Source organism: Salvia splendens, chromosome 7, assembly GCF_004379255.2.
Source record: "Salvia splendens isolate huo1 chromosome 7, SspV2, whole genome shotgun sequence".
Taxonomy (NCBI): Eukaryota; Viridiplantae; Streptophyta; class Magnoliopsida; order Lamiales; family Lamiaceae; genus Salvia; species Salvia splendens.
This window is the reverse complement of record NC_056038.1, coordinates 35149675-35164794: the sequence shown is the minus strand read 5'-3', so window position 1 is coordinate 35164794 and position 15120 is coordinate 35149675. Positions and strand designations below refer to the sequence as shown.

Sequence of the window (15120 nt, the reverse complement as noted above, 5' to 3'; positions counted from 1 at the left end):
GTGTCTTTCTGGTTATGAACCTTTTAACAATAAGGAAACAACATAGTATCATATTAGCATTCAATTACAGAACGATTTAAATTAACCAATAGAAACAAGTTCCACAATATACATTACTTAAGAAAACCTCATCAGTGAATGTCTCTTTGATAAAGCATTAACACATATCCATCCTATTTGAATCTGAATCCCGAGGAAGGTAAATCACCCTTGTCATAGATCTTGATCATCATAGCCCTCATCCTCAAAATACTGGGAAAAAAAGCCAAGATCTACATGTCAATTTCAACCGTGCACCTTAAAAGAAAATGCTCTGATAATGTCATATTTAGGTAAAAGGGTTTATACAATACCTCATCAGAATAAAAACTTCCACTAGATGTTGACTTTAGGAATGCAGACAACTTGAAGAGTGTTGTTTCCCATATCTTCTTGTTCCTCTCGTATCAGTTCAGCTGACTCCACTAAAGACTTCTTCGCATAACCCTTAATCTCAATCAATTCAAGAGGTGGAATTTCTCCAATATCATTGGGAATCTCATTGAGAAAACTACAAGAATAAAGCAGCAGCCGTTTGAGCCTCGGGAAATGGATGCTTTCAGTGATCCAATGCTCAAAACTCGAATCTTCAACCAGAAGAACTTCCAACTCTGGAAATGCTCCTTCCCTTGTTTCCCATGTGCCGCCATCACAAGTACAACCTTTTAATTTAAGTACTTGAAGATTTGGCAACGAACCAACAACAACTATGTCGTTCCAAGGGAATTCCAGAGCCTTCAGAGTCAGCTTCTTCAGCATACTTGGAAAAGTGAACCTATAGTATTTTGGCCGAGATCGTAAACAGTGGCCTGCATATATTTCCAAATTCTCAAGTCTATGCAGATGTCCCAGATCATCCAAACAAGCTGGAGCTCCACTATGAACACGGCCTGAACAATCAATCTTCAACTTTTTCAGGTTTGGAATCATTTTCAGGACCCTTTCACGGCAAATCCAATGAGATAAATAGGAGAGTGTTTGTAGGCTTTCTAGAGAACAAACTACTTCATTTGGATCATGAAAATGAATTGTACCATAGAAGTAAACATGTCTTAACTGTGGCATGCCCCAACTCAACCAGATATCACTTGCTTTGCCAAAGCCGTGGGTTTGCTCACGAATGATCAAAGTTTGCAGATTTTGAAGCTTTGATAAGGTTGTAGGAATGCCATGACTAAATCTAATGTCAAGATATCTTAAATGGAATAGCTCATACAATTGAGCTAGAAATGGTGAGCATTCCACATCAACTACTTCTGCATCAAACACTCTCAGCAATCTGACTCTCTTGAGACACTCCAGATTTACCACACGGTATGTGGAGCATTTGATGGAATGGATGGTTGTGCAATCACATCTCAAAAGGTAACTTAGATAGGAAGAATTAATGCTTACACGACGTTGATTTTTTATTCTCTCTGTGAAATTAATCTCCTCGAAATATCTATACGCAACATTAAAGGAAAACTTGCTTAAAAAGAACTTACTTTCATGAGCTTTTCTTATGCAGAAATCCCTAATCAGATCGTGGAGACGACAACTTTTGACTCCGCCATGACGTTTCCTCTTTGTGATCAAAACAAGGTTTCTCTCGACGAGATCCTCCAAGCACTCTTCTCCCACCTTTTCAAAGGATTCAGAGTCTATTGGATATCTCACAAAGCCCTCAGCGACCCATAATTTGATGAGTTTCTGTGCCTGGATCTCATGATCTTCCGGAAAGGATCCCATGTACAAGAAACATGGCCTCAAATATTGAGGTAAGTGGACATAACTCAAAGAGAGTATATCTCCAATCTGTCCATGTTCCACTGTATCTGCAAGTTTCACATTTTCAGCAATGTCCTTCCACGAAGCTCGATCTTGCCTGACCCTGGATAGAAGTCCAGCAATCACCACAATAGCAAGAGGCTACCCTTTGCACCTTCCTGCAATCTCCTTCCCAATGCTTTCCAATTCGCGAGGAAAATCTTCATCTGCAAACACCTTCTGCTTCAAAAGATTCCAACTTTGGTCTGCATCCAATAATCCCAACTCGTAGAGCTTGCACGAAGGATCTGGGTAGGAAGCCACACCATACAATCTTGTGGTTAGCATGACACGGCTTCCATTACCATTATCAGGTAGTACTCCTCTAACTATATCCCATGCTTCCGTGCTCCACATATCATCCATCACAACCAGATATCTCCTCCCCATTAAAATTTGGTGCACTAATACATCGTCGATTTCTTCCTTTTCATCTTTGTTGAACTCTTTCAAGCACTCTAGGATGTTTGAAAGTATTCTCTCTGCACTATAATCTTGTGATATAGTAACCCAAACACGAATCTCAAATTTCTCCATGATTAATTGATCATCATAAACACTTCTAGCTAGAGTAGTTTTACCGATGCCACCCATGCCACAGATAGGGATGACATACAGCTTTTTGGATGGCTCTCCACAGATCCGGTCCTTTAGATCCAACACATACTCTTCCAAACCAACCATGGCATCTTTGTGAATGAGAGGAGCAGTTGAAGTTGATGATGAGCTATGAGCACCATGTTGAATGCTTTTATATCTTGAGGTATCTTCAATTTCCTTCACTTCTTTATCGATCAAATCAATCTCCTTGATCACATTTTGCAGCTGTGCTAGTTCATGTTTTTCACTTGGATGGTCTTCATCAGGAGTTGGATAAACTTTTTCCAACACAAGATATTCTACGATATCTTCTGCTGCATTTGCTAAATCCCTCATTCGCCCTTCCAAACTGTTGAATTTGTCTGGAAAGTTATCAAGGAAGTCTTGAAAGGGAGTGACATATTCAAGGAGAGGTGTGATTTGTTGCTTCTCTTCAGGGGAGATGGAATATAGATTACTATTGAGGGTTTGGTTTATGGTGTTTGTGAGTGAGACAAGAGCTGCATAAGCCATCTCTGTCTATACAGATAAAAAAGAATGAAATGGAATAAAGTTGCTCAGCTTGATTGGTGATTCATTTTTCAAACAAAGGTTGGATGTGCGTGGTGTTAAGAAAAAGGGGATATTTATATTTGTACAATATATTCCACATGGTTTTGAATCCTATCTTTTATACATCAATTATAGCAGAAAAGTCACAAGTTGTATAGTTGTATGAAAATTTGAATTTAAAAATGACTCCATCCTACAGTGGTACAAATGGATGCTTGAAAATTTGTATTTTTAATCTATCAATATTTCACCGGATAATTCCCTATAAAAAATAATTTCAGAGCAAGAAAATGACACGTCACAGCTTCAAAAATGTTGTCGATATTTTTGGAGGGAGATTTTTTCTCTCTCCGAATGAGTCAATGGTGCTTTTCTCAGCTCAAATCATTGTGTTCACAAAAAAATCAACATTTCACATCACAATGGCAAAAATATCTCGAAACCCAATCTTAAATTGAGCAATTCCTTCAGCAGAAACACTGCAGTGTGGTTGGTTGTCCAAAGTGTTTGTGAAAATGGAGAGTGAAATTGTGAGAAGAAGAGCGAATATTATTGCATCCCATTTAGCTATTCATGAAGATATATCAGCCACTGCTACACACGTTTTCCCTATGGTAATTGCACTTTCCCCAATTTTTTTGTTGTATGCTGTTTACTCAATTATAATATCGCAGTTTCTACTCTGAAATCGTCGATAGCATTAAGCATCGGTTTCTGGTTGTGTATTATACTGAGTTTTGTTTTTTTATATGCAATTATCTTCAATAATTATTGATATTTACTGCCAATTCTGATTTGTTTTGGTTCTTTACTCATGCTCAACATATGGATTCTTGTGTATCTTCTTGAGAGATAGATAGAGAAAGAGCTCTGTTCAGAATAAGAATGAAAACGAAAATGTAAGATATAGCGTTTATGATGGAAATTTGAATGTATTAGTGTTCCATTTCTACTAAAAAGGAGAGATCTTGCTCATTGAAATTGAGCATTTAGAAATTATTTTTACAACAGGTTAAAGAGAAAATATAGTGAAGATCTGATAAGAATATCAGTTATTCGATGATTTTGGTTTTCTGATATTTTCTTTATAGACGTAGGTTACAAGAGGATATTTATATGTCTCTGTTTCATGCTTCTTTTCTTTCCTCAGTCTTATCACTATATGTTAACAGTTTTCCACTTCTTGATTCACATTTTTAGAGGTGTAGCAATAGTCTGAACTCTGTCATCCGGAGATACGACAACAGGATGCACTTTGCTCGGCAAGGATCGAGTTCTCAAGGTTGCTACATGAGACAGGCTTTACATGAACAGGTCCCCTAGATGTTTTTGTAACTTTTTTTAATGTTGATCCATTGAAAGGGTGTTGTAACATACTCCTTTTTCGCGTTATACAGGGGAACTACGTGCAACCCAGCGTTCCTTCACAATTCCCGGATTCTGGAAAAAAGGGGTCTACTTCCCTTGATGCGCCATCATATTCTAGACCTGCTCAAGTGGAACCTTTCAAAATGGATCAAGGTTGCGGATATACTGACCCTTCTTCAGAAGGTCCTGTGTTTGCAAGGCCAACTACTGAAGAAGGGAAGCCCGTGTTCCAGTCTGTGGAAAAGGCTCGTAATGTTGCACAAACAGGTGAGTAAACTAGTTGTTTGGATTGCTCTCGTGGAAATATTTCCAATTGATTTGAAGAGAATGGTGCATTGTTTTGTGGATTTTACCTCATTCTACAGGATCCGAGTGGTCACCGAGAATGGATGTTGTAGAATCTGGATTCAATTATGTCATCACATTAGAAATTCCCGGTGTTAGCACTTAGCAGGGACAATGTGAAGATAGAGGTTGATGACCAAAGGTAAGATGTCATCTTTGTGACTCATTTCAACGTTCATAGCTCCAGCTTCATACTTTCTATTGTTAGATTGTGTTTTTTATCTTGTCTTTGTCATGGAGTGAAAGATATGAATGCTGCATTGAGTATCCGGTTTAGTTGAGGCGTAATGATGAATTATTTTCTGACAGCCTGGTTATAAGTGGCAACCGGCTAAATTGGTCGTGTGGTGGAGGGCTATGTTCCAACAAGCCGATCATGACTTATCACATAAGGGAGATTTCACGGGGGCCATATCAAATTGTTTGGCCACTTCCTAGTAACGCACAAAAGGATAATGTATCAGCAGAAATTCAGTAAGTTTCATTTTTTATTCGCGGTTGGAGTTCTCTTTCGTTCCACAGATATTTGAAGTATGTTTCCGTTTTCTGATGGATTTAAAAGACCTCTTGTCAATGTTGTGACATGCAAGTAAATAAAGCACCATTTCAACTCATACATGCTCGTTATTCTTGTCATCTGTTCGTTCGATGCAATAAATCGTTTACTAGCAAAGCAAGGAGATTTCAAATGTTCAGTTGTCTCGAAAATCTGGCAGTTCGGTCTGTGTAAAAATGCTTCCTTTGTCTCCTCTCAAATTATAATTGATGAGGATGTGTTTGTGGTGCAGGGACGGGCTGCTTTGCGTTAAGATTCCCAAACTTTCCGGGCTACGGTGGCTGAGGAAGGCATACATGTAGGTCTAAATATACAGATAGCTGTTCTGTGTTACCAAACAGCAATGTGTGTGTGTGTGTGTGTGTGTGTATTTGTTAAGTAATTATCATAAAGAGATATGTATATGTAAACAATGCTGGAACTTCTGTAACCAGGATATATTACACTTGCTTATTACCAACTACTACTTGTGTTGAATTTTAATTTGGCATTCTGCATAAACTAAATAAAATATGAAACATCATAAAATATTAATTTAGCATTCGACGAAAACTTTTTCTAGCACTCAGCTCATTTCCAATCATTTACATCAAACTCAACCCATTTTTAGCATACGTCACACCAAAAAGTAGTTCTACTCCAACTATTTACACCAAATTCAAAATTTACATAATTTTTGAATTTTTGTCTTACAAAATTTTTGCAGTAACACCATATATTGTTGTTTCACAAAAAATACCAAAAATGAGTTTAAGTTTGATGTATGGATGAAGAAGATTTCTACACCAAAACTAATTTTTGGAGTACAGTTGGAGATGGTCTTACGCTTACATGTTTTCTTGCAGATTATTTGGCTTATAAAATAAAAGGTTAAATAAATGAAAATCTTATACTCCCTCCGTCCCACATAATTTGGGACACTTTGATCAGGCACGGGTTTTAAGAAATATAATGAAAAGTGAGTTGAAAAAGTTAGTGGAATGTGGGTCCTACTTTTATATATTAGTTTTATACTTAAATGTGAGTAGGAATGAGTTAGTGGAATGTGGGGTCCACTACCAAAAATGGTAAAAGTGAAATGAGTCAAATTATGTGGGATGGCCCAAAATGGAAAACTAGGTCAAATTATATGGGACGGAGGGAGTACAACATTAGTCTCTCCCCGGCCGCCATGGTTGTGCCTCTCTGCTGATCGAACGTTTTATCCAAGTATGATTTTCGACTGCCACACGTCACCATCAATTTCTCCGAAATCAGGACCCCTAAGCCAATTGCAAAACATTAAAAATTGTAATTTTTAATTTCTTGTTTCAAAATCTATGAATTTGTTCAGAAGTCAGCCGAAATATATGATTTAAATGACAATTCGACATAACGTTTTGTCCACGTAAAATATTTCCGATTGCCACATTACCAGTAATTACACGTAAATTAGGACCCGCGCTATGGGACGATTCTAAAATAATGAAAAGTTATGATTTTTATTTCCGATTTCAACAACAATGAGACTGACTAGAAGTCAACGCAATTTAACCACAATTATCCCATTCTTCTTAGAAAAAGAACAAAATTAAAGAAAAAGCTAAATTAAAATATATAAATACGTGATCTATCTTATCTAACCACGGTTTTCCAAATTTAAAAAAGGATCAGATTTTCCACCCCAATTGTTTGGCTCTTCTCATAATCACTCCAAAAGTATCATTTTCCACCCACATTCATCCCTGTCTATATATATATATATATATATATATAGCACACACACAGACACACAGTGAGTGTGATGGGAATATTAGCATTGTTATTAGGCATAGTGATATGGAAGGCGGAGGCGAAAATAGCCCACAAAGGGTGCGATATATTCTCGGGTGAATGGGTTGTCGACGCCTCCTATCCGTACTACCTCTCCTCGCAGTGTCCGTTCATCGAAGAGCAGTTCGACTGCCGCCTCAAGGGCCGCCCCGACACCGACTACACCCGCTACCGGTGGCAGCCCTCCGCCGCCGGCTGCCTTCTGCCGCGGTAACTTTCTTTGTTATTTTATGCAAAGTTTTGTTTGTATTTTATATCACTCTTTTGTGACCACGTTCTTCAACACTAAGTAACGTGTGTAGGCATGTGTTATACATGTAACGTTGCAATTCTAAAAATTTAATACCATTCAATAAAACTATAAATATTTAATATACTAGTATTATTTAATTAGTTCAATTTGGGAATTGTGAATTTGTTTCATTTTGGAGATTTAATCCAATGCTGATTTATTTCTATATGTAATTATTCGGTTTTCTAAAATTAATAGTATGAGTATGATTTTTAGAGATCTGTTTAAATTTATAAGTTGATTATGAAATTTGTTTTGATTTTAAAAAGAAATGTAAGTATTAAGTATGCTATGAAATTTTTATTGGACCCAACGTAAAATTTCTGGCTCTACTACTTATATCAATAGGGTCGATCCCACTCAGGAGCCGGTCTAGAATTGTTCTCGACGTTTTGTGTAGCCATAATCCCTATTCTATTCATTGACGATTTCAGCATAAAATAAACTATCTTTTGATAAATATGTTGGGGTCTTAGAATTATACTACTATAATCATAATATAGGAATTGCAACCCTAGACGCTATTTTTATATCTGGCTTACTCGTAAGTGTTGCTGCATGCGCTATACCTAGGGGTGGGTAGGTATGGTATACCTTACCAAAACCACCATACCGTATACCTTACCGTAAATTCGGTATATGAAAAAATCATACCTTTACCTTATCAAAATTTTTGGTATACCGTACTTCGGTATACCTTATTTTCGGTATAGCAAATTTCCATACTGATACCATACCTCATTCTCGGTATACCATACTGAAGTTCGGCATACCTTATTTTCAACATCAATGAAAATAGAATATTTGAGTTTTTAAAATATTATGTATATTTTATAATTTTAAAAATATGTTAAATATATTTTATTCATAATTATAACTATATTTCACAATAGATTTTAATAATTTAATAATTTAAAAATATAAAAAACATATATTATATATAATTATATTTATATTTTACGGTATACACCTTAATTTACGGTATATACCGAATATCGGTATGCCACGGTATACCACGGTATATGAAAATTCATACCGTTACCTTACCGAAATCTTTCGGTAAGATATCATACCGTATCGAAAGTCACGGTATACCGAACATTCGGTATTTTTGGTATTTTTTCGGTACGATAAGGCCGGTATTTCGGTAATTCGGTATTTTTTTCCAGCCCTAGCTATACCGCTTTTGGGTAATCTTCGTAGCAACTAAAATCCTGTTTGAGAATTTGATTCTAAAGAAAAATTTGATTCAATCTTTTAGACTCGTAGAACTTAACTAAGCTCTATCATAGAGTTTATTATGTGATGATAAACATGACCTTATAGTCATGGTTTTCCTTTTCGATTGCGATGTGACTCATAATATAGACAATTACAAAATTGCTTTTGGACCATTTCGATCTTGCTATTTCTCAACAACTTGCTTATATTAATTAATTAATTAATTACTCATTTCCCAAAATTGCATGGACTATTCGTCCTTCACCAGCAATAATTAAAATTTTGGAATAATTGGGTCCTGATTGTGAATGAATTTAAATTAAGAATTAATTAATATTTTGGTAGAACGTTATTTCATATCCTTTGTTAATTTCTGGTATAACGTTACTTTCATATCCTTTTGTCAATTTCTGTCCACATTTTTTTTTCTTTCTTTTCAATTTCAGTCTTTAAAGTTGATACTGATTGTGATGATCTTAACATCATCTACTAGTACTACTCTCTTGGGTTTTAGAAGCCTTAACTACACCAACGGCTTAGGTTGCTCTAGTCGATGGAGTGAGCGATCTCATGACTCAGACTTCAATTACTGTTCGAGTTTTGTCACCTTTTTTTATATTTCTTTCATGTACATATATATCTAAATAAGTAATTAATTGAATTATTGTAGGTTGAATGGTGAGGAATTTTTGAGAAAATTAAAGGGCAAACAGATGATGTTTGTTGGAGATTCACTAAGTCTTAATCAGTGGCAATCTCTTACATGCATGCTCCATGTGCTTGTACCTCATGCTAAGTACACCACCAAGACCGTACAAGGCCTCTCTACTTTCACATTTCATGTAAGATTAATCACACTTTTTTTCGAAAAAATTATTTTACTCATGTTTTGCCATTTGAGATTAATATTCGTAAAGATATTCACGTGTGAGTCCTTTCATATCGAAAATATAAAGTAAAAATACATCACTTTCAATACCTAGAGAATCACTCATATCATTGGTTATTTTAGGATGAAACCTCGATCACTAGAGTTTATAAGTTGGTCTACCCTGCAAGTATCGGGTGTGCTTCAACCTATGACACTGGGTCTACCTTGTGCAATCCAATAGTACGGATGCGACGAGGCATGAGTGATCATGTTCAAATATTAACACATTCGAATAACTCACATATGTGAGGACGTGTTGAGATATTCACATCTAATTAGTTTATTCCCTTTAGGTACTAGGTACGCTTCAATGAATGAGACCATCTAGCCTCTGGAAAATCTAACATCTATAAGAGATTATCACTAGCTACTTCATGCAATAGACCTAGACTTTGTAAAATCTAACATCTAACTCCAAAGGGTATTACTAAAAGAACACATCTAGCCTCAGTAAAATCGATCATCTCCCAAAGATTATTACTGCATAATCTTTGTAAATCTAACAACTCCAAGAGATTATTGCTACAATAGGAGTATTCAACAAGTATTTTGTCCCATGTAACATTTTTTATAGTTATGTCATGTGTGTATAGTTATGATGTGTGTCTATATATATAGGATTACGATGTATCGCTAAAGTTCTACCGAAATGCATTCTTGGTGGATATTAAGAATGAGGATAGAGGGAGGGTTCTAATGTTGGATTCACTAAGTTCAAGCCAAATTTGGGGAGGAATGGACTATGTTATTTTCGACTCTTGGCATTGGTGGCTACACACCGGCAGGAAACAACCGTAAGTATTCCTTTTCCGTTTTTCCCTCCAAAGTAATCGGGATGTTTCTTTTGGGCATGAGAGAGGAGAGAATAAAATTCGAGAAACAATAAAATAGATAAATGGATAAAGAATGAATTCAAAATAACTCATTTAACTTGGGACGTCCCAAAAAGATTGGGACAGGTGAAGTAGTAATTAATTGTACAAATTTCTTACATGTTTGTGTTTGGCTTGTTCTCAGTTGGGATTGGGTTGTGTACGGAAACACGACGGTGAAAGACCTCGACCGTATGGTTGCATATGAGAAAGCACTCAACACATGGGCCAAATGGATCGATTCCAACATTGATCCAACCAAAACTCAAGTATTCTTCCAGGGCGTTTCGCCTGATCACGACTCGTAAGAAAATAAGAAATTGACTTATGATATTCCGCACAATTTATAAAACTAGTGTTAATATGAGTTAAACGAAAGTGATGCTCACAAATGATACTCACGTAGAATATGTAGCATAACATTTCTATATGGTCATGAAAAGGTGCACGGGGCATACAGAACCAGTGAAAAGTCCAGGAAGCCCTCACCCAGCAGAGGTGGTGCTGGAGAAAGTTCTGAGAGCAACGGACAAAGATGTCTATTTACAGAAGATCACAGGATTATCACAGTTGAGAATTGATGGACATCCATCTGTTTATGGGCATGGAGGCCATAGGGATTTGGACTGCACCCATTGGTGTCTAAGTGGAGTTCCTGACATTTGGAATGAACTCTTAAATGCCTCTATTAATTAGTCCATTATGAAATTGAGCAATTTGTCAATTGCAATACTATTATTGTTATTGTTGTTATTAATATTGTTATTGTTATTGTTATTGATAAAGAATGCATGTTTGTATACTTTTTTTGCATATACAGTAAAACCTCTGTAAACTAATATTGTTGGGATTGGAGAATTTTATTAATTTAGAGAAATTTAATGTATATACACAAATGATCTTTAAAATTTCGGGAGTAGTATATTAGTTATTGATGACAAGTATATAAAAACAAAGTTTTAATTGCTACTGTATTTCAAAGAATTTATACTCTCATAAGATAATCACGTGTAATTGGAAGTTTCAGTATTCTCAAATCCTGCACTATTTCGCCTGATCTATTCACAGTTCTTTGAGCCCGTATGCAATGAAATTTACAACGATATCGTCAGAGAGAGACCATCGCCCTGTCAGGGGGTTGTAGACAAACCCAGCCATCTCTTGGACCTGGAAGATAATGCAAGTAGCAGTTTACATCGCGTGAATTATAGGAAATGGAGATTTGCTTCGAACTTACAGAAACTGAGGCTCGCTGAAGAATTAGGACTAGCTCTTCTGGAGTGAGAAAGCTCGACCAGTCATGCGTCCCTGCTGGTAGCTGAAAGATTTTATGAATGTTAGGACAGCTACTACAGCCTAGATATGGACTTTAACACTAGACCTCCACACAGTTCGAGTTTATAAAGCATAGCTTGCCAAAACGATTATGAGCGTGTAATCCCCCAAGAATCCAAATAACCTATTGAAGAAACTATAGAGAAGAAAAATGAAGGGATACAAGAAGATGAAGAATACTATTGCATTATGTGGTCGGTGATCTGTACAGAAAACAAGGTCTAACTTGTCACTGCAGTGTCCAAAACATATCTGACTCCATTCTATTGTTTTTCTTCTTCTCTTATTACTGCCAACCACACAACTCATGTCTAACTATATCCTAGTTGAACTTTTGGAGAAACCTTCCGTTTCCAGAGATTATAATAGATCAAAAGTTGAACTCACAGGCTGTGATATTTCAATATGGATGAATAACAGAAAGACTTTCTGTTTCTTATTTTTTTCTTTGTAGGATTGACATCTTCGTGGTGACTAAGCATGTCTTAACCACCTCAAGCAATATGGAAAAGTAGCATACCAAATGCAAGAGATATTCTGCCACAACGATAGTTGTTGCATATGCTCTCATTGATCTATTTATAGTTGAGATCAGAGTAGCTCCACCATTCTCAGTCAAAGCTGACAACGATTTGCAGAAATCAGCAGGATCTGCCACATGCTCGATTACCTAGATAGCATGTAAACAATCAGATGGACATCTCCACAATCCTAAGTATCACGGGAAGGCAACAAATATAGATGCCTAGATTTCATATTATAATTTTGAAGAGTGCATCGGCTCAGTCATGAATCATGAAAGAGCAGATGATATGGATTTACTGAATTTTGATAAAAAAAAAACTGCACATGGGAGATCAAAATTTTCCCTAGTATTGTTGACTATCAGACCATTATAGCATCTTTGTTTAAAACATTAATAACATACCTCTAGCGCAAGTACAGCATCAAATTTCCTATGATCTTCCACCAATTTCTCTGTCAAAATATAGCAGTAGCATCAGCTTCAGAAGAATAGGTATAGAAATCCAGAAAGTAAATCTTTTAAAATGAATCAAATAATATGTCTACAAACGTTAATTCCCAGAAGATGAGAAAATTCTTTTTTGCCTCACAATTGATAGGCAATTAATAACTACAGGAGCTTTACTGAGTTATAAATTATAATACGCAAATACAAAATCATTAAGTTCCACGCTCAAGAGAGTGACTAAAATATGTAAAAGAAATCAATATAATTAATCAATCGTTTTAACCTTCACACTGAAAATAGAAGTATGGCATATACCAGCTGTTGTACAAAGATAGTCAATAGAGGAAGTTGTTGGATCCAAATCCTGCAAAATATATACACTCTCACTGGCATAAACAATAGCATAAGTTTCTTTTTTTGTTATATAAATGGCATGCACTTTTTAAGTATAAGGAGACAGGTTGATAAAAAAGGTAAAAATTTCAGTTCATCCCTATAATATCAAGCAGGGAACACATCAAGAAGTTCAACAAGCTGGGAGTGGGAATTAAACGTTATTACTATTCTTAAATCAGTTTTTGTTTCACAGTGACAGTTTTGTTAATATATTGATGGATAGAATTATTCCATTTTAATTTTCCCAAATTACGATCACATCTTCTACTGATATTGAACTGGGTTGCCTCCCATGTTTTAGTTTTCCAGTACTTCATACTATATGATTGCAGATGAAACTAGATTACATGCATTTTCAAAAATCTAAATCATACAAGAGCCAATGGCCGTTATACATGTGGACAGTGGATGGAATGCACTGAACTAGTTAAATTCTCTGTTTCCTCCTCAAATAAGACATACCGCATGAAGCCGGGCGATCTTGATATTCTTTTCCACAGCATCAACTCCTGTAACACTTGCACCCATGCGTGCTAAAGGCTGAAATATGATCAAAAAGAGCATTGAAGGCCAGAAAGGAGTCACCATAAGTATAAGACACAAATGAATACAAGAAATACTACGGATACATGTCATGAATCATGATGTACAAGTATACCTTCATTGACAAACAATTCACAAATTTCGAAGAACAATTTTCAGCAAACTCCTACTCCAAATATCTATCAATGAATCATGCCAGGTTTCAAGGCCACCATAGTAGTTAAAAGTTATACTTATACCTCAGACAAAATCCCTCCTCCACAACCAATATCCACAAATTTCAATCCTTCAAATGGCCTCGAACAGCATGGATCCTTCCTGAAACGTGTTTCAATCTCAATTTTCCACATCAAAGAGGGGGAAAATACTCAATACAGAAACAAGTAAAAATGCAAAAGCAAACTAAAATTACCCAAAATGTCGACACAACGTGGACCTAATAAACGCAAGCCTTGTCGGATTCATCGCATGCAGCGGCTTGAACGGTCCTTCAGCTTCCCACCTAACACCAATTCAACAAATTGACAAAGCAATAAAACATAATCAAGCGAAATCTTCAAAATTAACAAACAGAAGATGCAATTCCTCTTTTAAGAAAAATTGAAAACCATGTCTCGGCAATGGCGGCGAACTTCTTCAGCTCATCTTCATTCAAAGAGCTTTTTGAAGGTACATTAGCCGCCGTTGAAGGAGTAGAAGCCGGAACGGCCGGAGCTGCCGAATAACGCCGGCTTTGGAGCTTATTCAACGGCTGTGAACTACGACCACCGGGCCGGGCTAGCAACCGGGCTCGGGCTAAAATATGTTTAGATATCATTGTCGAAATGGAAGAAAATGCCGGTGGCTTTTTGGACGTGGGAAAGAAAGAGATAATGGGCTGGGCCAGAAACTAACTGTAAATCAAATTGGGCCAGGCTTTCGGTTAGTTATTGGGCCTATTGAACGGCATATACTAAAAATAGGTGATTTTTTATAAATACAACTACTAAAATTAAAACTACGCCCAATTTTTTTACTTGTAATTAGGAATTGCGTCACTCAATGCCAACAAAACCAACAATTGGTATAGTAAAAATGAAACAAGAGATATTCAAGTTGAATTCTATCATTTTCAAATTCACATTTCTTACGTTGGACTATTCATTTGCAAATATCTCAACAAGATGCAATTAAGATTATCAGTGATGGCGAACGACGACTTGGTCGGATGGGAGGTTGCTTGGGATAGCAATTGTACGGGTCGAATGTGTTGCACTCTCATGGGTGGCCTCGTCAATCGCCCCTTCTATATTCCCGTCAATCAATAAGTAAAGTTCAAGTCATCACGACGGATAGATAAATAGAAAATCATATTATTGATTTTTAAAAAGAATGATAAAGAAATGCCAATAATACTTTTGAGAGATTAAATTATAATCTCAAACATACATATCAATTGTTTGTCACCTTTCAAATGTTATGTGTATAGTAGTTTTA

General features: G+C 36.2%; 4 protein-coding genes across 7 annotated transcripts; 2 read left to right on the top strand and 2 right to left on the bottom strand.

Annotated features, from left to right (window-relative positions):
* Positions 1-53: 53 nt before the first annotated feature.
* LOC121741419 (disease resistance protein RPP13-like) lies at positions 54-3282 on the bottom strand. Of its 3 annotated transcripts, XM_042134154.1 has the most exons (3): positions 1527-3282; positions 354-929; positions 54-252 (listed from the first exon to the last, which is right to left on the bottom strand). In XM_042134154.1, the coding sequence occupies exon 1, from the start codon at positions 2959-2961 to the stop codon at positions 1951-1953; it is 1011 nt and encodes a 336-aa protein (XP_041990088.1). In that variant the 5' UTR covers positions 2962-3282; the 3' UTR covers positions 54-252; positions 354-929; positions 1527-1950. The 3 variants fall into 2 exon arrangements, with proteins under 3 accessions (XP_041990088.1, XP_041990086.1, XP_041990087.1); XM_042134152.1 differs by having other exon boundaries at positions 354-3282.
* A 146-nt stretch (positions 3283-3428) lies between these two features.
* LOC121741420 lies at positions 3429-5732 on the top strand. 2 transcript variants are annotated; one of them, XR_006037861.1, is made up of 6 exons: positions 3429-3614; positions 4201-4314; positions 4398-4635; positions 4734-4855; positions 5023-5187; positions 5502-5732. XR_006037861.1 is itself a non-coding variant. In XM_042134155.1 (5 exons), the coding sequence occupies exons 1-4, from the start codon at positions 3516-3518 to the stop codon at positions 4817-4819; spliced, it is 537 nt and encodes a 178-aa protein (XP_041990089.1). In that variant the 5' UTR covers positions 3429-3515; the 3' UTR covers positions 4820-4855; positions 5023-5732. The 2 variants fall into 2 exon arrangements, 1 of the variants encoding a protein (XP_041990089.1); XM_042134155.1 differs by having other exon boundaries at positions 5023-5732.
* A 1186-nt stretch (positions 5733-6918) lies between these two features.
* Positions 6919-11283, top strand: LOC121811273 (protein trichome birefringence-like 43). The gene is made up of 5 exons (XM_042212103.1): positions 6919-7291; positions 9265-9436; positions 10144-10319; positions 10543-10701; positions 10841-11283. Exons 1-5 carry the CDS (start codon positions 7053-7055, stop codon positions 11091-11093), a joined length of 999 nt encoding a protein of 332 aa, XP_042068037.1. The 5' UTR covers positions 6919-7052; the 3' UTR covers positions 11094-11283.
* Positions 11284-11293: 10 nt separating this feature from the next.
* On the bottom strand, positions 11294-14461 carry LOC121811274 (ubiquinone biosynthesis O-methyltransferase, mitochondrial-like). Its single transcript, XM_042212104.1, has 9 exons — positions 14253-14461; positions 14057-14146; positions 13884-13962; positions 13564-13641; positions 13021-13069; positions 12661-12710; positions 12253-12402; positions 11635-11715; positions 11294-11564 (listed from the first exon to the last, which is right to left on the bottom strand). Exons 1-9 carry the CDS (start codon positions 14459-14461, stop codon positions 11460-11462), a joined length of 891 nt encoding a protein of 296 aa, XP_042068038.1. The 3' UTR covers positions 11294-11459.
* Between the last annotated feature and the right edge of the window lie 659 nt (positions 14462-15120).

Coding starts and splice junctions, on each gene's coding strand:
- LOC121811273 (XM_042212103.1), top strand. CDS start 7,053: ATGGGAATATTAGCATTGTTATTAGGCATAGTGATATGGAAGGCGGAG. Junction 7,292..9,264: donor GCCGGCTGCCTTCTGCCGCG/GTAACTTTCTTT, acceptor GAATTATTGTAG/GTTGAATGGTGAGGAATTTT. Junction 10,320..10,542: donor CACACCGGCAGGAAACAACC/GTAAGTATTCCT, acceptor GCTTGTTCTCAG/TTGGGATTGGGTTGTGTACG.
- LOC121811274 (XM_042212104.1), bottom strand. CDS start 14,461: ATGATATCTAAACATATTTTAGCCCGAGCCCGGTTGCTAGCCCGGCCC. Junction 13,070..13,563: donor AGATCGCCCGGCTTCATGCG/GTATGTCTTATT, acceptor TATATTTTGCAG/GATTTGGATCCAACAACTTC. Junction 12,403..12,660: donor ATGCTGTACTTGCGCTAGAG/GTATGTTATTAA, acceptor CATGCTATCTAG/GTAATCGAGCATGTGGCAGA.
- LOC121741420 (XM_042134155.1), top strand. CDS start 3,516: ATGGAGAGTGAAATTGTGAGAAGAAGAGCGAATATTATTGCATCCCAT. Junction 3,615..4,200: donor CTACACACGTTTTCCCTATG/GTAATTGCACTT, acceptor TCACATTTTTAG/AGGTGTAGCAATAGTCTGAA. Junction 4,636..4,733: donor TCGTAATGTTGCACAAACAG/GTGAGTAAACTA, acceptor CTCATTCTACAG/GATCCGAGTGGTCACCGAGA.
- LOC121741419 (XM_042134152.1), bottom strand. CDS start 1,770: ATGGGATCCTTTCCGGAAGATCATGAGATCCAGGCACAGAAACTCATC.